This window comes from Aulostomus chinensis, chromosome 17, assembly GCF_037954235.1.
Source record: "Aulostomus chinensis isolate RoL2024-O1b breed Wild chromosome 17, RoL_Achi_v1.0, whole genome shotgun sequence".
Lineage (NCBI taxonomy): Eukaryota > Metazoa > Chordata > Actinopteri > Syngnathiformes > Aulostomidae > Aulostomus > Aulostomus chinensis.
This window is the reverse complement of record NC_141336.1, coordinates 11,332,223-11,357,121: the sequence shown is the minus strand read 5'-3', so window position 1 is coordinate 11,357,121 and position 24,899 is coordinate 11,332,223. Positions and strand designations below refer to the sequence as shown.

The window sequence follows — 24,899 nt, the reverse complement described above, 5'->3', positions numbered from 1 at the left end:
CCTGGAGCCTATTCCAGCAGCTTTTGGGCGAGAGGAAGGGTTCACCCTGGACAGGTCGCCAGTCCATCGCAGGGCCATCACATACAGACAGACAAAAGTTCGCTCTCACAGCCACACCTACACCACAATTTAGAGTATCAATCAGCCTCGTCCTCTCTTGATGTCTTTGGACTGTGGGAGGAAGCTGGAGTACCAGGAGAGAACCCACACAGGCACAGAGAGAACATGCAGACTCCACACAGAAAGATCCTGTGCTCGAGCCGGGGCTCAAACCCCGAACCTTCTTGCTGTGAGGCGACAGTGCGAACCACTGCACCACCGTGCCACCCAGACTAAAACATCGAAGTGGAGACTGTTACTGCAGTTTTTTGCGATTGCATCTTGCACTCTTAAAAACACGAACTATGGTAAATGGACTCAATTTTATATAGCGCTTTTCTACCTTAGCAGCACTCAAAGCGCTTTACAGTGTCATCTCATTCACCCATTCACACACTGATGGTGGAGGCTGCCATGCAAGGCCGCCAACCTACAAATCAGGAGCAATTATGGGTTCAGTATCTTGCTCAAGGACACGTCGACATGGTCACAGGGGTCGAGGATTGAACCAGCGACACTTTGGTTGCTAGACGGCCACTCTACCCCTGAGCCATGCCACCCACAACTATGACAATATTTGCAGAAAAATTAAAATGCAAAAATACACTTAAGCTTTAAGTCCTTCCCTAAGCATTTGTTTGTGTTTGATTATGTCAGCTACAGGCCTTCGACCCTCAATTAGTGACGAAACGTGGGGATGTGAAAGTAGCCTTTCAAACCATTAAGGAAATGTTAACTGATGTGGTAAAGCAAGTGAGAGTAGCAACATTTTCTCATTAAAGTCTAAACAGAAAGAATTCTTTTAGCAGCCACAGAAATTGTCCTCTGCTGGTCATTAGAAATAATGTAGTTTCAAGATATTGTTGCAAGGGCTTCCCCCTCGAGACAGGGAAGTTCAGTCTGCAGGTACATGCCTGTCAAACACCACCCTTGGGTCTTTCTAAAAAACAAACGAACAAACAAATGAAGTAGAGAGAAACAATTGGTGTTTTGAATTTGTGCACAACCGTGACCCAACTTTTGTGCAATTTTCTGAGGATTAAATGTATTTGTGTTAACAAATTAATATCAGGATCATCTCTCTGCAAGGTGTGATGGTAAATTTGTCTATTCTGTTTTAGTTAATCTGTGAAGATGAAGAGCACCTGTCTATTATTTTAGTTTTTTTTAATATAAATATAAAAGTTGAGCAATCAGCAGTTTAGCTTAGCTTAGCCAAGAGATAGAAAACTAAAGATGGGTCTAGGAAACAGACTATTATGTTTTGTTGTACCCTAAAGGGACTAATTAGCAGTTCAATGTTGTTAGTTACATCTCTCGCATCTCATGTTGCAAACAAAATTACATTTTCTAATATGTCAGAAACCTTATATGAAAGGAATCATACATAAAATAAACACAAAAATGATTAAAATTATATAAATGCTCTTTGCTACAAAAAAATTGCCTTGAGAAGTGCATACACCAGGGATGCCCAAGCTTTTTCCCTCCAACTAAGTGTTGGGCTGTGGGCCAAAAGCAAACACATATTGTGTTATTAAAAATGTTGTACCTTGGTCTCTACTGCATCTTCAATTTTTTTCTTGTAGCACTCATGCGATACAGACATCCTGCATCAAGTGTGTGTATAAATAAATAAATTACAGTTGATAAAATATCTTTTGTGTGTGTTGTTATGGTTGTTGATAAAAACAATAATATTTTATTTGTCTGTTTATAAAATCTGGCAGAATTGAACATTATGGCAGGACAACTATGGCCCAGAGCCACACTTTCACCCGGGCCTGTCATAATATTGAATTATTTATCTATTTTTATTCAAAGGTTTCTTTAGTGTAACCCCTTCCATTGGGCTCAGACTATACGGGTACTCACTTTTGCCTCTTGGGGTAAAAAATGGTATTGCAGTTATAATTCTAACCATAGTAATATTAAATGTAGCCCAGTCAAATGTAGCCTGCACACATGCTAGACTTAACATGACATTAGCATTTATATTTTTGTTATCATATTCAAAGGTCACATATACTATTTTTAAACAATCTTTTTAATGTATGCTATTATTATGGATTTAGTGCTCATAAAAGCTACATGCCGGTGGCCACGCCTCTTTGCTAGTTTGCGGATCGTCGGTGGAGCTTCAGTCCAGTCACAAGAAACTGTGGCACATAAATGGTTAACAAAAGATGCAAGATGTGCGTGAGTCCGTCTGAGCATGTGCTGCCGCTGCAGTGAAGTAGAATGTGTCAATTTCCACCGGAGAACCGAGACGTAGTGGCGGAGACGCCGGGGACAGACGAGTTCCAGACCGCTACAACGTGAACCAGTCCACCGGCTGCTGCGTTTGATCCGCCGACTTGTGACCGTAGAGATTTAAGGTAGGATGTGGATGATTCATATTTGCCTGCCGGGGCCGACAACTAACATGTTAGTGTGTTGGACGCGACATGACAACACAAGTGTTTACGAGGCGTTTCAGGGAATAGGTGCATCTTTACGCACCAATTTACTAACTTTAATGTGAGAATAGCACCGCATCACGAGAGTTTGCTTGTGAGTTGACAGCTGTATTTCACACACGCAGTGGGATTTCAACAAGGGAATTTGTTTGTATTACTTAAATAACGAGGCAAACATCCTCCACTTGCATGTTTTAATGAGGAGTTCATCTGTTACACCTGTTAAAATATGGATACGACTCTCACTATGACAGAAGCCTGTGTGTCTAATTGTGTCTCGTGTGTGTCAGTGATGGTGTGTGAGGGATGTAAAAGTCGATTTTTGGTGTGCTGTTTTGTTTTGTATAATCGTTTTTCTGAAGAGCATTTAAACGCAGCTCAGTGTGAAGGAGGTGTGATGCTGCAGCGGAGTCCCAGCAGTCACGCATGCGCACTGGCACCCAGTTTCCAGGGACAAAATATGATGACTGTGGTCATCTAGCATGATTATGATTACAACTCGTGGAGTGTATCTGCAGAGACTATGTAGTCATGTCATGGTTTCACCTAGATAGCACAATTAACACAGGAAATGCACCTATATCAGGTTTCCTAAATCCCTCATTGATTTATTCCATATAAGGCCTGCAGTTCACCATCACTGGGGTGAGATTATCCCTGTTGCTGCCTCACTAGCCTATATTCCCCTGCAGTTTGAGGCCGTATTGATATTTTTGACCTATTTATATCTCCAGCCTTTAAAATAACCCCTGTAGAAATGGAATAACTGTTGGTCATTATTCATCACATTTGAACAGAATCATTTATGTAGCCAGAAAATAAATGTGTGCAATTTTCTGATAGAAAGGACAGCCACTTCGTGCGTGTGTGTGTGTGTGTGAGAGAGAGTGTGTGAGTATGTGTATGTGAAGACCTGTAGCACAAAAAAAAGTCTCCAAAGTAACACCAAAGGGGAACAGGTGGCTTCAAATAACAAATTAAAGAAAGGGCTTGACGAATGAATTAGATCAGCATTCAAAGGCTAACGATAATCAGAAATGTGTCACTATTGGCATATACACCGTATGTCCGTAGATAATTATGCAGAATATTGTGTATGTAAATGCTAAAAATGGAACGGGTACATCGCTCATCCTTGTTTTTCTCTTTTTTTGAAATACAAAGCAAAAATCATCCCGTGTCAAATATCTTTTTTTTTTTTTTAATGATGTTTGTGTTACTTTCTATAAAACATCACATTATAAAAGTGAATGTTTAATTTGTTTCTGGGGGGGGGGGAATCAAATTTTCCACTGTTACACAGAGATTCTGTAAGAAGGCTGTAAAAATAACCTGCCATAATGATGCTTGGCTCGTTTATACAGGCCCAAACAACTTTGGCGTTGGTGGCCCCCAGCGTGTGACGTTGTATGGTATTTGGTATTTCGCAATTTGTTGTGATGTGTAAACGCGTGAACTGCCCCGCTGGTTCAGCTGCAACATTTACACAGGTATTTTTGTGCAGTTTTATACAGACAGCGAGTTTGAACGGACGTCAGGTATCACCGATTTGAACAGGCAGTTTAAAAGTTGTGAGTGCTCCTCTCGTTTTACTTCGAGTTGACACACATCCATTTTACGCAGCCCGTTCCAATCGATGAGTATAGCGTTACTGTTAAGCAACGGATTATATATAAATGTGCACGGAGACAGAATGATGGGACAGAATGTGCAAACACTGTCTGTGTAAATGGGACAGCTGGAGTTGTGGAATAGCTCATTCAAAACCATGGAGTACTGCAGAGATGATGTGTTCCTGTAGGCTAACCAGGAAGTTGGCATCACCATGAGCTCCCCTCAACAAAAGCCAGTGGAACTTCACATTAGATTGTGAATGTTTACAGAAAATAAGCTCTGTGGTAAACAGAATTAAGTTTGCTCAGCAAGAGCTTCATAAATGAACAGTACTTTTATGATTTTTTTGAAGTGTTGATGCAGTTCTCAAAGTGGAAAACTAACATTACGCTGTGAAGGAGTTATGCCATGGATACACACCTTCAACATTGCCAGAAGTTTGTTAACAACCACTCTTCAGTGTGTTGTATTTACTAGAAATGAATATCTCATTTTTGTCAATAGCTAATATGCTGATATTTTCCAACTTTTTGGGCAGAATTTGCTGAAGCCATTATTTTCTATGCAAAAGTTTAAATAATATTAACATTTTTCATACTGAAAAACACTCATAAATAAGTTGAATTTGAAAGAGTAACAGTTTTCTTTAATCCCAAAACATCTGGAAAACCCATTGCTCAGTGTGGTTTCATTATAAACGTAGAAACTAATCTTGATAAGCTGTGCCAATAACAATATTGGCACTTAGACCAATATGATATATTAAAAAAAAAAAATCTGTAGTGTCTACTAACATATTCAATGTTGTAGAACAAAATGTCTTTGAGAAATCTTCTAAAACCCCATTGACTATGAGTTGAGGAAATGGGACGTTAAAAAAAATGCTAACTTATTTCTGGGTTGTAGGACTCATTTTAGCACCAGAGAGCTCACCAGAACACCAGAAAGCCATGTTCGTTAAGAGGCTGGGGCTGCATAACAGCAGTAGTTGGGTTTGTTTAATCAAGCAAAGGTCCGCAACAACAAACATACTAAATATTTCACATTGAAATCAGGGGACATCTCTTCGGAACATCCACGCCTGATTGTCAAAGATCTTTGGCCCTAAATCCTTCTTAGAGCAACTAGCATCAATTATGCATAACAAATGATTGATTATAAAGCTTCTTTGTCTGATAACGGATTACTCTACCCATGCATCCCTCCATTAGAGGCATTACCCTCCATGGCACCATGATGACCATGTCAGTAAATCTCTAGCTTTCTCTGTAGCTTCTCCAAGATTCCTGATCTACAGGGCATGACCCACATGCTATTCAGGACAGAGGGCTTAGCTGCCATGTCTTAGGTTCTTTCATTAAACTAAACTAAAGAGCTCAAGAGCTGTAATGAGTGTGAAGGGGTAAGGGGGTTGGGGGGGTGGTGAGACAAGATGAGTTTGAACTGTGAAGGTCAGTGTGTTTTTAAAAAGGTAATTCTGTGATTAAGGGACAGACGGACGTAGAACAAACAGGTACCACAGAAGAAGACTTCCTGCCTGCAGCTTAAATTACTCAAAAGAAAGATTAAAAACCCAAGTAGACTGCAGCACAGTGTGGTGCTGGTCCCAAAGACACTGTTACACCAGTGTAGCAACCGAAGAGGGAACAGATGTCACACTGTGCCATCACCAGCCGGTGTGACGTGAAGGTTAAAGTGTGATAGTCACTGTCAGCAGAAAATTTTATGCTTACACAAGAATTGGCAATATACTAATCCTCCTTTTTCGTTCCTGATACCAACTCTCATATTTATCTCCACTTATTGGCCTGGATGAGTTTAATCCAGAACCAGAGAGCTTTTACTTTTCAAATTGAAAGCACTACATGTAATCTCTGCTTTCTCTCAATCAAAACATTAAGAAACAATAGAGAGTGACGACGTTGTGATGCAGAGTGGGAGACTGACGTCATTAATACCAATGAAACAGTCTCAAGTTTACGTTAGCTAATATAACATCAACTTAGCTAACTTAACATTACATAAACGTAATTTATCATCAAGTACGTTCACAACCCACTAAATGTGAGATTATGTATTAAATTCAGTCATGGCCTAGCCAAGCAGTTAACTTTGTTTGTCAAGAAAATGAAGTTAAATGAAATAAAATAGGATTTCAACTTTTAACTGAGACTCATCGGTCAGAACAGCCTCCGAGGTTTTGTTCTTGTACGTAGTTGGAAACAAATGGAAATTAAAAAATAAACTCAATTCAAAAACTTTACGCCTGGTTTCAGATGGTTTTGTCTTGTGTCCATAATATACAGAACATTCTCCCTGCGTTCCCTTATGGATGTCTGGAAGCCCCACCTGCCAGCTAGCAGGCTAACAGGGCAGCCTATTGGCCTACAAGCTCTGGGTCAGAGGCTAAATTGGAACGTTTTTCGCCATCCACTTGAGCGGAATATAATCATGAGCAATCCAGGGACAAGAGCCGGACCATAAAGGTGCAGGGACAAATAAGTGAGGAAGTTGACCTGATGCTGTTTCATACATTCCCCCTGAAATCCACCGTAAGATTTAGATTTTTTTTTTTTAATTGAGCATAATCACTCGATGCACATTTCCGACTGGAAATAAAGAAAAGTTAAAATATTTGAATGAGGAGTTTCACAGATACATGAGAGGTTAAGGACTTGTGCTTGACTGGCACACGTTCACAGAGGATTTTGGACGGCGCTCCAGTGAGCAGCAGCAGAGTTCTGGTAAACACAGTCCTTCCAGCAAAAAAGATGTAGTGGGATAGCCCACTCGATGAACTGTATTAGTCTGACGGTGGCAAAACATTTTCATTGGTTAGAAATAAACAAGGTTTCTCCAGTTTGTTTCATAATGGGCGGCAATGTGGGACAGTCCTACGAAGCTCAATGGGCATTTCTGTGTTAGTATCCATTCTTGTTGCTGTCCAAAAAAAAAACCTCCTCCGCAGACTACAGTAGACAAGACCAAAGTCGATATTTTGGCGATACGAACTTTGAACGCATTTTTCGAAAATGAACAACAAAAAGAAACACATTTCCATTCACGGCTCTTTTGCAAAAATGAGGAGTTGCTTGATCAGGAAAAGCTTTTGGTGTCGTGTCTCTCCTCCACCTGTTTCAATTTCCTCATACTTTCAGCACCTGTCACAGCTTGTGCTAAGAGTATTAACTCGTGACAGTTTACTGTGAGAACAGTGTTGGGATATTACTTTGCTGCACAAGGGCTCTCTTGAGTCCATAAATCGGTCACAATGGCTTTTATGCTCATCAGTCATTTGTGTAATACCAGTTTTTGTCCTCACATGCCATTATTACAGTGTAAAATCAGCCACAGTTCTAAATCAAATAAAGGCACCAAGAAGTCTTTATTTTTTTGGGGGGGGGGGGGGGGGACAATCGTATGAATCCAAATTAATTTTTTAAATTTCTGTTTCAAATAAATCCCATTCACACAAATCACAAGGCACAAACTAAATAAGTGAGGCTTAAAAAAAAAAAAAGTTTACACAAAATTGAGGACGTTCGCAAAATTTCCATCAAAAAAATGTGAAATGCAGTATTTCTAGTAATAGACTTTCCAAATGTTGCATATATATGAAGACTGTCTTTTGACCGGAAGTGAACTTTGCATGCTAACACGACATAGCTTTATTATATTTATATCTAAATTTTGATTTTCAGTCCCTATATAACCGACATCCCATCTTTCCATATCCATGCTTTGATTACGTCACTCCAGAATGCTTTCATTGTACTGGAGTAATGGCTCATACGGGATTCATCAGTTCTCCATTGTCATATATAATGTACAAGGAGGCGATGAATCTTTTCTCTGATCATTTTTGTAAAATAATTTAATGTTTTTTGCAATTTTCTGTTTATTCCCTGCTTACACATAAATCATTATTCATATGAATGTTACATGTTCAGATGTTTTGTTTTGTCTGATCAGTAGTTTCAAAACTCTACAATATTTAATGTACCGTTTTATAAAAGAGGGAAAAACCAGATTTGAAAGGTTGCTATCAGTGAATTCTTAACGTCAAATAAACCCCCATATCACTCGATTGTAATGCAAGTGGAAAATTATAAAATTCCTCTAAATAATGTAATAACCAAATCTGAGTAGATGAGTCATAAATAATTTATTAATATATTGATTTATTGCACGCAGTCTCATTTCGAGTGCTTTTGCCTTGCCAAAGTTCTGCAGTTTCTTCTGGCTATCATCCAATTTTTTTTTTTATTTTTTATTTTTGTAGATATGCGTCTTCTACAGTAGAGCAAGAGTTACGATTCTCACATCACCTCAGGTAATATCTCTTCCAAATCAATAATGTGTTTACAATATGAACTCTTCAGAGTGCAGCTTCCGCCTCTCTGTTTACATGACACCCTCCTCCTCCCCTACTTGCTCCTATTGTTGTGCTCAGGCTTTCACCTTGCGGATACGGAGAGGATACCTACTATAAAGTTATATGAGCCTCTGCTGGCTACGCTGAGTCCAGGCTTTTAGTCTCAGCCCTCATGGTGGCTCTCCAGCTCTGTCAGATACCCAGATACTTTATGTGCCTCAGGGGGGACTCTTTGGCTCAGGAGGCTGGAGGGAGACGTGTGCTGGTTTGAAACCCTGCGGTAGTTGAGAGAATCCGGCCAGGGGAAAGTCATAAATATGTCTGCCCTTCTTCACAATGAAGGTGACAATTTCTCAGACAAGCTAATACAGCTGTTTTTGTCCCACGACTGAAACCACTAAATATGTTTAGAATTATTGAGATTTCCTGGTAGCACAAATGCCAAACATACAACAGTTGAAAATAGTTTGATTTATTTAAAACCCTACACATAGGTTTTAGGGTTGAAATTGCAGTGCAGCACTTAAACATGTAACTAACTGTCCCCTATATTCAAGCCCTTGCCAAACATGTTAACACAAAGCTCATTAAAGTCATCTTCAGCAGGTCGATCTCTCTTCATTTCACAGTTTGTGGCATATTTGGCATCATTCCTGCTGTGGAGGAGTGTGCACCAGAGGTATAGACTGGCTGTGTTGGCTACTACCAGTTAGCCTTCTGCTAATTTGGGATGTTGTCGTGAGCTGGAAGGTTTAATATGCATGTGTACTGCAATTTTTTTTAATGTAAAATATTATATATATTAGATGGTTAGTAGCTCACACACTCACGTCACCTATGGCTCATCTCCACTGACTCTACACTATAGTACAAACCAAACCAGTCCATCCTTACTGCTAACTTCAGTTTAATGCTGAAGGTCTTTATAGTCTTTCATAATGTTATCACATCAAACGTTTCAACTCTAGATCGTGAAATCGATCATTTTGCAGAGTACGAGTGATCCTCATGAAAAATGTATCCACCCCATTTCCAGCTATATCGGTAACAATGGAGGCTACAGCTCAGCGTCATCAGTGACCTCAACGTGCTGTTAAATCATTATTATTATCGTTACTGTGACTAAATTGATGACAAAAGCTTTTGTCCAACATTTCTTTTAGAGTAGGCGACCGTCGTTTGTAGTAACTTTCACAGGTAGATGGGGGAAAAGTGCTACACTCTAACTTTAAATTTAGTCAATGAAAACCAGATTAAGTATATTGCCCTTCCCTTTTTAAAATTTTGTCGACTTAAGCAAGACTTAAAAAAAAAAGAAATAGCATGAGTAGCACGTATGCATTTAAGTGAAAAGATTAAATCTGAATATAATTCGGGCCGCAACATGCCTGAAGAAACACATCAAGGTTCAAGACAAACATATCAAGGTCAATTTTCATCAACTAAAACGAGACAAATATAGTCTTGGATTTGCTTTGACTGAGCTGACTTAAATGCTCCAACCAATTAAAAATTGAAGCATGTGCAGCTTGTGAATGTCGCCGCAACCTTGTATGCAAAATGCAGAGATTTACCGGGCAGCCATGCGCACAATGAACAGAAATCTTTTGGAGTGGCCTTGAGTGTACAGGACATTCAAAAAGTGCTGCCGTTAGTTGTAACACTAGTGCTCCTGGTGGAGTCATGTGATTATGTTTGCAGGGAGAGCCGCTTTGCTGGGTCAGTGATAATTGACCTGTCTTTGCGATTGATCAGAATCCAGTTCATTTTGTGACAGCCTCAGATAATTCTCCTTTATTGCACCACCCTCATCTGTCTAAAACCCCCTACACACACACACACACACACACCCTCCCTCCCTCCCTCCAACTCTCATGTACCTTTCTCTTACTGCTTTATCACCAGTTTTCCGCTTCTTGACCAACTGAATTATGAAAGAATCATCAGTATCCTGAGTAGTGGGTTAAAGGACAACAGGGTGTGCTTCAGATATTGTTTCCCTCTCAGTTGTCTGATGGCGCTGAGCTACATGGGATACTGCTGGTTTTCTATACGCGACTCCACAGCCTCCCAAAGTGACCTTCCAAAAGTCTACATAGACCTGGGATCAGTGCCACAGACAGATCCACAGAGCTACATGAGCAGGGATTATATTGTGATGTGAGGTCAACGTGTTCGGTTTCTGATTTAATCAGGGTGTCAAAGTTCACAGCTGTCAGCAGGCTCTGAGCGCAGTAAAGGCACCTCTTTGTGTTTTTCATTCAACCTTGGTTACCTCCCATATCTTGTCTACGTTACCTCCTGTCTGAGGAGTGTCGAGCCTTGTTTACAACATACAGTATCATGAAAACTTTCCACTCCCATCCTCCACCTCACTCTCTCCTTTTCTCTTTCACTGAAATCTGAAAAGCCCTCTCTGAGTCTTCCCTCCCAGCTCTGACAGCTGCATCGGGTCTCCCCGTGGTCATCGGGAAGTCACGCACTTGTGTCACATCTGCCATTCTGATCACCATCACACAGTGATATCCCATCGCAGGGTTCAATAGAGTGCAGTGGTTGAGTGGGGCGCCGCAGTGAGAGCTGGCAGGAGCCTGACCGATCGATGCTGATGAGAGGGCTGGTGGGTTGGTGGGCGATAAACCTGCAACAGCTGCAGCAACAACAGCAGCAGCTGAATCACATAGCACCCAGTGTGTGAACCGTGTCATGCTGGAGCAACAAGTCAATAGATATGCACACACAAAGACCATGTCAGTGGTGGTGGTGGTCCTGTAGGGCTGGGGCTTCAAGATGCTACCATCCTATCACAAAATCTCCAATTCAATTTCATGTTGAGTACTCATTGCACCTCCTGTAGTCATTTCCTGAGAGTTCTATTGTGGCAACCAGAAGAAATGTTGGCGTATGTTTCTGTAAAACCACAGGGATGTACGATCTGTATTTCTCTGAGCCAAAGATAAGTTGTCAGTTTTTAGAAATGTGCATAATGATATTGAAATCACAGCAGGAAATACTGTTTCATGTTGTGTCAATGCTACAGTCAAGATCTGGTAAGGTCCAGGCATAAAACAAGGTGGGTAGGAAAACAATATCTGGGTTTCAAGTAGTGAAAATCGAAGCTCGCCAGACAGGACTCAAACATAAGCTGTAAAATCCAGTGTTTGTTGGGCCTCACTGCTGAACTGATCGGTGAATGAGGTACTATTGTAGAGCGCATTGAGTGGAAAGACAATATCTGCACCTGTGGTCATTTTGGAGATTCCAATTCACGAAACCGGTTCGTAGGCGGAGGCTTGAGCACCCAGAGAAACACGGGGGAGCATGCGAACTCCACATCGAACAAGCCTCAGCTGGCTGTCAGATTCAAACCTAGAACCTTCTTGCTGTGAGGCGACAGTGCTAACCACTGCCCCACCAAGGAGTTGTTATTGTAGGAAAATAATTCTAAACTTCTCAATCTCCAACGCTGCCATATCAAATAATGTACTCAGCTTTCAGATATATTTTGTATTTGAGCCACCTGCGTAACAACAACCTGACAGAGTTCCTTGTGTTTATTTGAAATAGCCCCTTTCAAAATACACTTAAATATCAGTATAATGCTCAGCTACTTGACATCATATACACCCAGAAAAAGTGCTTGTTGTAGATATGTAAAGATATTTTAAAATCTTAATATTAAGATATTGAATTAATACTCACGTGTTTCCTTTGCCGTTTACAGTAAATCTATGCATTGTTGATAAAAAGCTCGCTATGAATGAATTCTTCCCATTTGTGACTTGTCCACTGGTGAGGGACCATTTGAGGCAGCTATTCTAGGCAAGTAGCAACCAATGTTACTGTCAATATCAGTTAGCACCTCTGCTAGGCACCTGGCAACCATGGCTGGGAGGTCACGAGCAAGTCACAGTTTATTAACCAGTAAGCTTCAGTGGTGGGCAGATCCAGTTACTTCTGGACTCCAGCAGGCTTGAAATATTTCTTTACAACTTCATGCATAGCTTACATGGTTGTCAGCATAAACAACACAGGGGAAAGTTGATGTAGTGCACTTTGCTGAGCTCCTCTTGATATCCTGATAGAGTAAGTGAATGAAACGCTCCAGGCAGGTCACAGTATAACGCTCAGAATCTTTTAAAAAATATCACTTGACCTAGCCGTTCTTTGATGGATGAAGAGTTCCCCTGCGAGGCGGTGGAAAGATGGTATAAGGGGTTTAGGGAGGTCAGTCGGTCTGTCGCTGTGCCTCAATCCCTCACATGAAACCTTCAGTCCTTGTTTGGGAGAATGTGCTAATCCTCGTGGGCCCAGTCTGGGCCCCAGCCAGCCTTTGAAGACAAAAAGAGCCCAAAAAATAAGCTTTTGTTCTTCAAACAAGCTTTTGTACTGCTTGCACCTCTCTGTGCTTGTATCTTACAGAGCGGTTATGATCCATTGTATAATGGTTGCAGTTCTGACACCGTTTCCTCTGAAAGCATTGTGTAGTAGGAGATACACTGGCCTTCTCAATTACCTGATCTTTGAACTCCTCCACATGATGTGGTCTGCCTTCACTATTTTTTTACTGGACCTGCGGTGGGATAAATAGAGTAGTGGAAGGATCCAAGCTCGCGTGGGCCTCCTGACACCTGACACCAAAGCCTCTGTGCGTCAAGCTGTGGGATTTTGAAAAAGAGCACATGATGTAGGCAGTCAGATGATAAAGCTATACCTTACATAAGGAAGTCCCTCAGTCAAGTCAGTAAATAGCATCAGCAGAGGCCAGCCAGTTAAGTGCAGTGTAGCCCTGCAGTCTCTAAATTCATCTTTCTGATGTCAAGCGAGTATTTTATTGCCGTGTCCTCAGCTGAACTTGGCTGGGTGCCATTACCAGTCCAATAAAGTTGGGTTGAATTGATTTATTGTACTCTTTGCCTTCATATCACCTTCTTACACCTTGTGTTTCTCTTCTTTCCCTTTAGATCTGCATCTCATTTGCACAAACATAAAATAAGAACAGAGGAACGATGGTGACCATGGCAACCCCAGAGGCTCCTGTGCCTCTGACTGCGCTGTCACGCTGGTACCTCTATGCCATCCATGGCTACTTCTGTGAAGTCATGTTCACCGCCGCCTGGGAGTTTGTGGTCAACTGCAACTGGAAATTCCCTGGCGTGACCAGCGTGTGGGCACTTTTTATCTACGGCACTTGCATCCTCATAGTAGAGCGCATGTACCTGAAACTCCGCGGCCGCTGTCCAGTGCTTCTGCGCTGCATCATCTACACACTGTGGACGTACCTGTGGGAGTTTGGCACGGGGCTGCTGTTGCGCCAGTTCAACGCTTGCCCCTGGGATTACTCTGAGTTCCGATATAACTTCATGGGACTGATCACGGCTGAGTACGCTGTGCCCTGGTTTTGTGCCTCCTTCATTGTGGAGCGTTTGGTCATTCGTAAAACTCTTCGCCTGCGCTTCCACGAAGGGCCAGAGGACGGTTGGTCAAACCATCGGTTGGATGCTGGTGGTGGAGGAGGGTCAGGAGGAACTTTGGGGGCTGGTAGAAGGAGAGAGAGGAATAGAGGGGTGGGAAATGATGCTAACGGCTACCTTAAAGGGGAATGAAGAACACAATCTGAAACCAGCCCTGCTACAGCTGTTCTAACCTCCTCAGCCACTTTTCATGAACAGTTCTCCCAATTATCTGAACGGGGAAAGATAGACAAACAGCTATGTAGGCTGGGCTGGCCTGCAGAGGTGTTCAAAGTATCAGAACAACCAGAAAATTTTCAAAGCTGGGGCTTGAAGTTCCCCAATCACAAACTGTGTGCTTTACTTTCAAGAGCAGCACAGTATCTCCATGCTGCTGTGTTTCCATGTGCGGTTGACCTAAAGGAGATCAGGGTCTTGTGACATCAAGGGACCTTTGACCAACCAGGATTACACTTTCAATCTTGCTTGTCCCATCAAATGCAAAGACTTTGGGATGAAAAACAAACTAAAAAAAAAAAAAACTGCAGCTGAAAAGATTAGTGTTTCTGTGAAGGGCCAGACTCAAGAACACAGTATCTTTTGTTTTCAAGGGCAAATCTGTCTGTTTGAGATGCTTGCTGCATAGAAAACATATATAAGTAGCTGCAGTCGCTTTGTTCTTTTTAAACTGTACACATTGTCCTTTAGTATTATTCAAAGTACTGTAGTAATGGAGCCTCAAAAGGCAACTGAAGAACATATTCTCGCCCCTGAAGCAAAGCAGTGCGCCATGTGTCAGCTTATTCCATGAAGAATGTTCTGCAGTAAATGAACACCAACAATGCCTGGAAAAAAATGCATGAAGAAAGTCGTCTTCCAATATGATATAAGTAGTTCACTTAGCAGCCGTTTTTTTGGTTCTCTACACATCCGGGGGATGTCAGTTGCGTACATGTTGACCAGCTAGCACGGTTGATTCCCCTTTTGCTTCTCCTGACAGCATGTTTAAGTGTCCTTGAGCAAGGCGAAGGTTCCCAAACTGCTCCCGGTGGGCTGATTATAGTCTTTGCATGGCAGCTCTGCCGCCATCGGTGAGGGGCTGGATGCGTTTGCGCTTAGGCTAAAGTGAATCATTGAAAGGTACTACATAACCTCAGTCTGTTTGCCATAATAGTGAGGACGTAATAGCATGGACACCCTTCTGCTGATGGTAATGATAATGAGTCATGAGCATTAGCATCATGCGCCAAACCAACTTGTAGTTTCTGCTTTTTCCCCTTTGTTTTCAGGAAGCCTTTTCATGCTTTTACTAAAACCTCATTAATTCGAAACCATCAGCCACTTTTGTCAGTTTACCTTTGGAACATTTTGTTAGCCATGGCTCCAAAATGAAAATCTCATGCCCGGTCAGATAGAATCGAAACAAGTTTTGGTTGTTAATGATAAAATCCCAAACATAAATTGAGAGATAATTTCTGTGTTTTTCAACCTGGCTCTTATTTTCCTATTTGTGTCAAAATGATTTGAATGGTTCCAGTGCTATGTGTAGCACCTGTGAAATACCTGCAGTCCAGGGCAATCATCTATCAGTGTCCGTTTACTGAATTGTGTTTATTTCCTGTCTGACGCCATCATTGAAAGGTGCCCTACAAAGATTTGGGTGGTGTTGAGTTTTCATCATTACAACACCAGTGCTCCTCCTCCTCCGAGGACATCAGAACACAGAACCCACAGCATCACCAGTTTCCTGAGCTCCGTTTCCTCCGCAGCTTCGCCGTCTGTTTCTCGTCCTTCTCCCTGGTCTAGTTACTCTGGCTCAAATAAATCTGGACGACAATCACACTCAAGGACCACATCCAGATATACATCTGTGACTTTGGAATTAAATTATTTGTAGCATCTCCTCTGTCACAGGCGACTAAATACTCCACTTCTGGTGAGACTTCCTCTGCCAAACATGTCAAAATGCTCTCCCAACACCTTTCAATGATGATGATGTCAGACAATAAGAAGAAATAACTGTACCAGCCCATGTGCAAGGGATAGTTATGATTTATTAAGGTGGGGTTGCCTTAGCCAGAGATCAGGTTATTATTATTCTCCATCAGATTTTGGTTCAGTGTTTTCCTTGCAAAGAAGTCCAGAGCAGGAATACGAAGGAGGTTTTCCTGTTGAAAAATGTTGAACCAAAAGAAAAGGTAAAGCGTACATAGATTTAGACACAGATATAGAATTATTTTTGGTTGATTTTCATGCATGTTCTTTTTCTGTTGTTTCTCTCAGCTTTTCTGCACGGAAGATGCACTGACTCAAATCTACTGGATCTAAGATCAGTACTATTGATGACCCCACTCCAATAAATCTGAACCATCTCCTTAACAATGACACTCCCGCTGGACGGACTTTGATGTGGTTGTTAATAACAAGAACAAAAGATTCCTGCCATTTTCTACTTGGCGGTCAAGTCAAAGCGATCAGTAGTGGACCAGTTCCACTAACTTCGGTCTTAATTTATCATTTGAACCTAAAAACACAGGCAAACTGCGCTGGTTGAAAAATAGCAAAAATCTGGGTTTAAAGTGACAGAAATAGTTGATTTACATTCAGACATAGTCGAAGTGAAATGAAAAAGAGGTTGTATACAGTGACTTTTGGTTTTACTCAAAAGGGAAAGCGCTCACAGTTGACCATCATAATGTAAACGGAGCCAATAGGAGGTTTGACAGTGAATGGTCTGAACTTCACGCCTCTCGTGCTAATATTCAGGTGAAACATGCAGAAAGCATCACGGGTGATTCTTCTCACAAGCACTGGACAAAGGATTACGTACATGCATAAAGGAGCTGACAGTAATGATGTCAGTCAGTGCATCTGCTGCTTGAATAAAACAGGTTAGACAAGTTCTGCTTCATAATTCCAAGGTGCCAGAATACATAAAATTTGAAATATGACCACTAAAAAGATGTCTTCATAGTCGAGGACCATTTTTGTTCTTCATACAGCTTTCCTTCATTGTAAAACTGCAAAAAAAAGTGAGAGAGATCTTAATCCATGTTTAACGCAGTGACCTTCATCATTGTAGCTGCAGTGCCATGCAGTCTAGAGTCCAGACGGTGAACAACAGTAGCAAACACTGATAAGATGCTGCCCTCCAGTGGATTATTTGGCAACTGCAACTGAAGATGCTTAGATGATACACAAACACAAGAGAAATTGTCCTTGTGAGGGTTGAGGGTATCTTTTTTGTGTTTATGCCTCATTAAGATTTTTATAAGAAGCTTTATAAAAATCTTCATTCAACATGATCCAAGAGGCTTAAAAGCAATAGGGGCTTTGGACCCAGCAACGATTATCCAGCTTATCTTAAAAGTCCAAACTACATTATAAGAACCAGATATGCAGCTAATGACTTAAATCCAATTCTACTGCTTTGATGGGACACATCCCAAGAACATGCAAAAGTATGTGTTCTCTGCAATATGTGAGTGAAGAAGTATCAGCTGAGCGTGTTTTCCAGACACACTCAGTATATGTATGTGCATGTAAGTATGTTTAAAATGAACTGGTATTTTTTATCTTGAGGCTGCATGTACAAATGTTTTCACCTTCAAACTGTACTCAGTAATGTCCATGTCATGTTACGGTTGGATTTTCAAAAATGTACAGATTTTTTTTTTTTAAAAGTACTGTACTAAATATCACTGACTTTCATGATGTACACTACCAGTCAAAGGTTTGGACAAACCTTCTCATTCAGTGTTTTTTCTTTATTTTTTTTACTACTTTCTACATCGTAGATACATACTGAAGACATCAAATATGTGAAGCAAGATATATGGAATTATGTAGCAAAGAAAAAAGTTAAATAACTCAAAATATGTTTTATATTTTGATTCCTCAAGTAGCCTCGCTTTGCTTTGCTAACAGCGCTGCAAACCCTTGGCCCTCTCTCAGTGAGCTTCATGATGTTGTCACCTGAAATGGTTTTCACTTCTCAGGTTCGCCTTGTCAGGGTTCATTTGTGGAATTTCTTGCCTTCTTAATGGGGTTGGGACCATCAGTTGTGTTGTGCAGAAGTCAGGTTGGTACACAGCTGACAGCCCTGTTTGACAGCTGTTAGAATTCATATTATGGCAAGAACCAATCAGCTAAGTAAAGAGAAACTACAGTCCATCATTACTTTAAGAACCGAAGGTCAGTCAGTCTGGAAAATTGCAAAATCCTTAAATGTGTCCCCAAGTTCAGTCGCAAAAGCCATCAAGCACTACGACTAAACTGGCTCACATGAGGACCGCGCCAGGAAAGGAAGATCAAGAGTCTCCTCTGCTGCTGAGGATGAGTTCATCTGAGTCACCAGCCTCAGAAATCACCTCAGATCAGAGCCCAGATAAACGCCTCACAGAGTTCTAGTAGGAGACACATCTCTACATCAACTGTTCAGAGGAGACTGAGCCAATCAGGCCTTTAAGGTTGAATAAGGAAAAGCAACAGGCAGAAGAGATTTGTTTGGGCCAAGAAACACAAGGAATGGACATCAGACCAGTGGAAATCTGGGCTCTGGTCTGATGAGTCCACATTTGAGATCTTTGGTTCCACCAGCTGTGTCTTTGTGTGACGCAGGAAAGGTGAACGGATGGTCTCTACATGCATGGTTCCCACCGTGAAGCATGGACGAGGAGGTGTGATGGTGTGGGGGTGCTTTGCTGGGGACACTGTTGGGGATTTACTCAAAGTTGAGGGCAAACTGAACTAGCATGGCTACCGCAGCAGCAACATGCTACATCCCCCCCAAACACACCTCCAGGCTGTGTGAGGACTATCTGACCAAGAAGGAGAGTGATGGAGTGCTGTGCTGGTTGACCTGGCCTCCACAGTCACCTGACCTAAACCCAATCCAGATGGTTTGGGATGAGTTGGACAGCAGAGTGAAGACAAAAGGGCCACAAGTGCTCAGCATCTCTGGGAACTCCCTCAAGACTGTTGGAAAACTATTTCAGGTGACGACCTCATGAAGCTCATTGAGAGAACGCCAGGAGTGAGCAGAGCAGCAATTCACAATTATGTCACACTTTTTTGTTTACAACATAATTCCATATGTGTTCATTCATAGATTTGATGCATTTACTGAGATACTAAAATATGAATAATCATGAAAATAAAGAAAAACCATGAAATGAGAAGGTGCGTCCAAACTTTTGACTGGTAGTGTATGTGTATAATTTATCAATTTATGTGTATTTATTTGATCATGTTTTTATTTATCATTGTCGTTTTTTTTCCTGCTGACAAAATACATAGTTTATTAGTGATCCAAAATGTGAGGAAAAATAAGGTTCATATTCCAGGGAGTGTACTGAAATATTGCTTTTGATTGTTTGTTTTATTGTTACCACAATTTTCCATAAATGTTTCAAAGTGACATTTATGCATTTCCTATGGAAATATGATGGGGTCTTTCCTCTTATTACTTTTATCTGGTATTTATATGTACACTGTACACCACATCTGAACTTTGACATCCATCCACAGCAACCATGTTCCCCTCAAAGGGATTGATCATTGAATTTAATGCTGCTTTGCAAAATAATTTTTTTGAATATGTCCATTAGGAGGCTGCACGGTGGTGCAGTGGTCAGCACTGTGGCCTCACAGCAAGAAGGTTCCGGGTTCGAGTCCCGGCTCGGGCACGGAATCTTTCTGTGTGGAGTCTACATGTTCTCCCTGTGCCTGTGTGGGTTCTCTCTGGGTACTCCGACTTCTTCCCACCATCCAAAAGCATGCATTTTGGGGACGAGGCTGATTGGATTCTCTAAATTGACCGTAGGTGTGAATGTGAGTGCGAATGGTTGTTCGTCTCTCCATGTTGGCCCTGCGATGGACTGGTGACCTGTCCAGGGTGAACCCCGCCTCTCGCCCGTTGACGCTGGGATAGGCTCCAGCCCCCCCGCGACCCTTAATGTGTAGGAATAAGCGGAAGATGACGATGGACGATGGATGGATGTCTATTAGGAAAGTGTAATCATTCCTCCACAACCACCTGGCATTGGATTCCTAGCTTCCTCGTGGCTAAGTACATTAACTCTTACAATTCGCAAGATTAATATGATAAACCCCCAAAATACTGTAAAGACTATAAACTCAAAGTAATGCTTTGTTATTTTTTTTAGTAACAATATTATTTATGATCCACTAAACAGTTTTATAGAGGGTCTTTTTTTTATTATACACATTTATGGAACATTGTAGGTTCATCTAAGGGTTAATTAACATTATTTATTGTCAGCATTTGACTTTAGTTTGCAACCGGGTGATTCTGTCATACAAACATTTAGAGTAATCATGCTTGTATTCCTCAGAAATCAGATAAATGCATCAATACCAAAGCAGCTTCTCGGGCCTTGTTTCTTTGTGCAGATTATATTACAAAATGCATATTACAAAATGGGCACACACACACACACACACACACACACACACACACACACACACACACACACACACTTTGAAGTGATAGATGTGGTTTACTCAGGTTAATTTATTTTTGGATTAAACAGACATTTCTTTGGGACTCATAGAAGAGATCAATACAAATCCCTTGCAATACATACATTTTGCCACACGATGGCCCCCTTTTCACACAGGCACACCAGAGCGGACTTGTTTTCACAGCTGGAGGTTGATCCTGAGTCATCAGTTCGCCTGCCTGTCAATGAAGCTGCTTTTATGAGTGAGCTCTTCAGTCATTGAGATTGGCTTAAAATATAACCTGGCTGTTGTGAAATTGTGAAAACATTCCTCATTTCGCTTCATAAAAACATCTTATTTAATACAACGATGACTGCCTTTCCATGTTCTGCATCATTTAAGAAACGTAAAATGTGTTTAAATACTGTTTTTAAAAGCAACAATGTTTTGTCGCCTCCCTCTCTTCTTGCCACACCTTGTGTCAGCTAATCTGGGCCATACGTGTCCAGGCAACCACCTCAATAGGCTTCAAATTGACTATGACCCTGGGGCGATCTTCCTGGATGAGGGTGTGTCCATTTCACTGCTGCACTAATGGCATGTACCTGCTGTGGCCCTGCCTCATTTGGAGCTGTCAACACGAGGCTTCATCACTCTTCTTCCTCTTCAACACTTCAAATGTGGACCTGTAATCTGTGTAGATGACAAAGTGTCCTGATGCAGATTTAAGTCTAAGATTTAAGAGTGTGCGTGTGTGTGCGTGTGTGATCAGATTGAGTTTCGTTGGGCCTTTTTTGTGTGTGACTTCATTGTTCTTCATGTCAGTTTGCTGAACAGGAAGTGGAGGTAGATCGAAATTCAGGGATTAGTGTAGAATATCCTCAGCAGCTCTGTGAATAGAGTTTCTAGACAGCTGAATGTCAGGTAGGAGAGCGGCGGGGCAAGCGATAGCGTCATGGTGCGTTTGTCGAGCGTCAGTAGCGGTTTGGGGTGAGGCAGAAATTTAGAGGCGAGGGCAAGGCCTTAACATTTGCATTTCCACTGAATTAGAGCCAGTGAAGAAAGAACTTTAAACTGAGGGGAAACTTGTTTGACGTGTCAATGAGCGAATGCATCGGGCCTTTGCCGAAACACATTCATGCCTTCACAGGTTTGGACAGACTATGGGCCTTTCACTATGCTGGAAAACCTTCTTAGTCAATTTTTCCCCTATGAGGTTGCTGGGCAGCGGGCTAAGGGCTGGACGTGCAGGAGATGAAGAACGGCTCATTGATCGTACACTCTCCTTGCTGCAATATCTTTATGGTGTTCTGGGAAATTTTGATCTCTTTTGGCTAAGTTACCACTGAGAAACGAAACCCACCCAAACCACTTCTGTCCAATCAAGAATTGAGTTTGTGCCCTTATGTACTTGAATGAAATTCATTCAATATCAAATTTAACAGCATCAGGATAATACAATAATTCAATTTTTCTTCAATTTGTTTCTGTTTATCTGCTGAAGGGGGGAAAGTTTCTCTGAAAATTTAAGGTACAAATTTCCAGCTCCATCAATTGTGGTCTGGATGTGGAAATGCTCAGAATGTGCTTTTTAGTGGCATCTTGCATCATTTTATATAGACAGTTCAATCATTTTTTTTTAAAAACTCAAACATAAAGAGTATTTTATGTCTTAATGTCGAAAAGGAACACGTGCCAGGCTGTGATGCAGTGTATGAAGAATCCTTCCCAGAACAGTGTGCATTGAAGTTGTCATTCAGCCCAGACATATTTCCATAAAATTGTCCTTCTTTCTGCTTTACTTGAATTACGACTGATTTCTGGATTGTCTACAAACATGAAGAGCAAGCCGTCCTTCAACCCAGGTGTATTCCCTGAGGTCACCTTTCAAATACAGCTACTCACTATCCATTTCCTGTCTCAAGGCATGTGAAATGAGAAACTCTGTCCTGGAGCTTAGAGAGCTACGAGACGACTGATCTTGAATGAAAGCCGTTTGGGACACCCTCACCTGCCAGTTAGTGAAATTACACGTCATATCTGGCAGCACTCCTACGAGAAGCCACAACAGGCTGCAGATTATGCATACTGGATGTTGCCAGTTTGAACCTGTGGCCAGCTGTAGCTGCTACTCTAAAACCTGCTGTTTTCGTAACGGTCACGGCTTATCTTCTTCACGGCTTTGCATAACGCGAGTGCTTTCCCACGCTGCTTTACATGTATTTTATTTCAGGGCTAATTGTTTGAAATGTCTCCAACACGGTATACACGCGCAGAGTTAGCCAATGGCAGACCAAGTGTTGATGGATGTAGTTACCCTGTGAGTCAGAGGACTTACAAGCTACAGAGCCCTTGAGCGGCCACGGCGAGAAAAACAATTATCTAGAAGCCGAGTGCACAACTCGTTTCCTCCATTAAGTTAATTGGTAGTCACAAGACATAACTTGACCCCACAATTTAATTGATCTGTGGCCACAAGATACAACTTCTTTAAAAAAAAAACTATAAAATAACTTAACCTATTCTCATGGCCTCTCTTTGTGGTTACTTCAGGACTCTGTGATGAGGGCTGGTGCAGATCTGAACAGTTTTACAGTTACGGACCCTTTTGTTCGACTGGCTGCAAGCACTCGGATGGTGAATACGCCTCCATGACCGTGCAGCATTGCCGGCCTGAGGTCAATGGAGTACCTGCCAAGAACAAATGTTCAGCGGCCCTGCCCTGCACTGTTTCCATACTTGACTGTTTGCACTGTAAATAATCAATTTATAACATCCTGAATGTCTGTATATCAGATAATAGCCGACTGTTTTTGATTCTTAACCCCCCCCCCCCCAGCACTATTATCCTTCCTGTCTCCTCTACTGTGTTGTTTCTCTGTCCGCGGTGTCCAGGACTATTAACAGCAGCTTGGCTCTCCAGGTACTCGGCAGAGCGTGAATTATGGTAATAATTGCTGGCAGGAGAGAAAATAAAAGCCGTTATTAAAATGAATGTGCTGCTGCTTCTCCTGCGGTCCAGGGGTGCAGCTGCAGGAGAGGCTTGAGCTGGGAGCATGGGACCCATTCAGTGTGTATCCACCAGAGCATATGTGGCTTTATTTTGTGTGTGTGTGTGTGTGTGTGTGTGTGTGTGTGTGTGTGTGTGTGTGTGTGTGCGCACGCAGGCACATACAGTACGCGTCATTCCTGCTTAATCTCAAGTCCAGGTTCCTTTCCATTTGGCCTTTTCAGATGCAGTTTTTTGGGCACTGATCAGAGTGTCTTCTTTGTCCAACATAGGCGATGCCAACTCCCCTTCGGTCCAACGGGCCCGAGGGCCCCAGTCTGCGTTGTGTCTTCACACGGTCCGCTTAGCATCAAACAGACGCCACACTGTACTGCTGCCGAGGCCCGTCTACGTTCCCTACTTTGAAGTGGGGATCCTTGCACTTAGCACATTCTAACGTCATCATAGTTTGGTTTTGATGGGATCCAAATGCAGAGGTTGGCTCGGCGCGACACATTTCCCCCAACTTTCCCTCCTTGGTAAACATGACCGGAGACGCTCACCCTGCCACCAACGCTGCGCCGGCTGACATTAGTGACATTTATGAAGGCAGCAGTCAGAACCGGCTGGACACTGTCAACACTACACGCTGAATTTTTAAAACTGTTTTTTGAATTTAATAAGAAAATTATTGGACCTAAGAGGTGATGTGCATGTTTATCTTTTGTCCTTATCTATATGCGTTTTGTTGTAAGCACATTGTAAAGGTTGCTAAAATTTATGAGGGACAATCAAATTAATGTATTCATTGTCAGAAGATGTGGAAGAGTTGACCTCCTTTTTATGAATGGAATTTGTATTATCTTGGCATATTTTCTGTTCATTTCTGTGTTACATGTAGCCTAAACACACAAGAGAGAAGCAGAAGCATGTACCTGTAACCATCATAAACAACATCGGAAACCTTTATTTTGTTGAAGAGAAGTTTCTGCTGTAAAACCAGACTTTTAAATTTCAACTTGCGCCAATGCACCAAGTGGAAATGCCTGGTTTGGATGAACACTTAAAATCTTACAGTTAGCTAATGTAGCAAATGTAACGATGAGTCACAGGTTGGTTGTCACAGGATTGGGATGTCTATTGTTGAAAGTCAATATTCAACAATAGAATCGATCAGTCATAATTTCATGAAAATAAAACTTAAATGTAGTTCCACATATGAAATGAAATTTTGATTTGAATGCTTTCCCTTTCTCTGATTCTCAGAAAATCTCCCATCTGTTCCCTTTGTATTGTGAAAATACTCACCACCAATATGTGCAGGCCATCTACTGTGGGAAGATGATTTATTGATGTAATTAATGATTAATGTCTTGACAGATGTCCAGTGACACACAACAGTCAGCAACAACATTGATACCACCGACAAGTGAAGCACAAGTCAT

General features: G+C 41.7%; 1 protein-coding gene across 2 annotated transcripts; it reads left to right on the top strand.

Annotated features, from left to right (window-relative positions):
• The first annotated feature begins 2,229 nt into the window (after nucleotides 1-2,229).
• Nucleotides 2,230-20,498, top strand: tmem229b (transmembrane protein 229B). Of its 2 annotated transcripts, XR_015109858.1 has the most exons (3): nucleotides 2,230-2,477; nucleotides 13,512-16,198; nucleotides 16,284-20,498. XR_015109858.1 is itself a non-coding variant. In XM_086183250.1 (2 exons), the coding sequence occupies exon 2, from the start codon at nucleotides 13,557-13,559 to the stop codon at nucleotides 14,151-14,153; it is 597 nt and encodes a 198-aa protein (XP_086039376.1). In that variant the 5' UTR covers nucleotides 2,230-2,477; nucleotides 13,512-13,556; the 3' UTR covers nucleotides 14,154-20,497. The 2 variants fall into 2 exon arrangements, 1 of the variants encoding a protein (XP_086039376.1); XM_086183250.1 differs by having other exon boundaries at nucleotides 13,512-20,497.
• Nucleotides 20,499-24,899: the final 4,401 nt, after the last annotated feature.

Bases quoted from the DNA above. Each gene is read 5' to 3' on its own strand.
- tmem229b (XM_086183250.1), top strand. From the start codon at position 13,557: ATGGTGACCATGGCAACCCCAGAGGCTCCTGTGCCTCTGACTGCGCTG.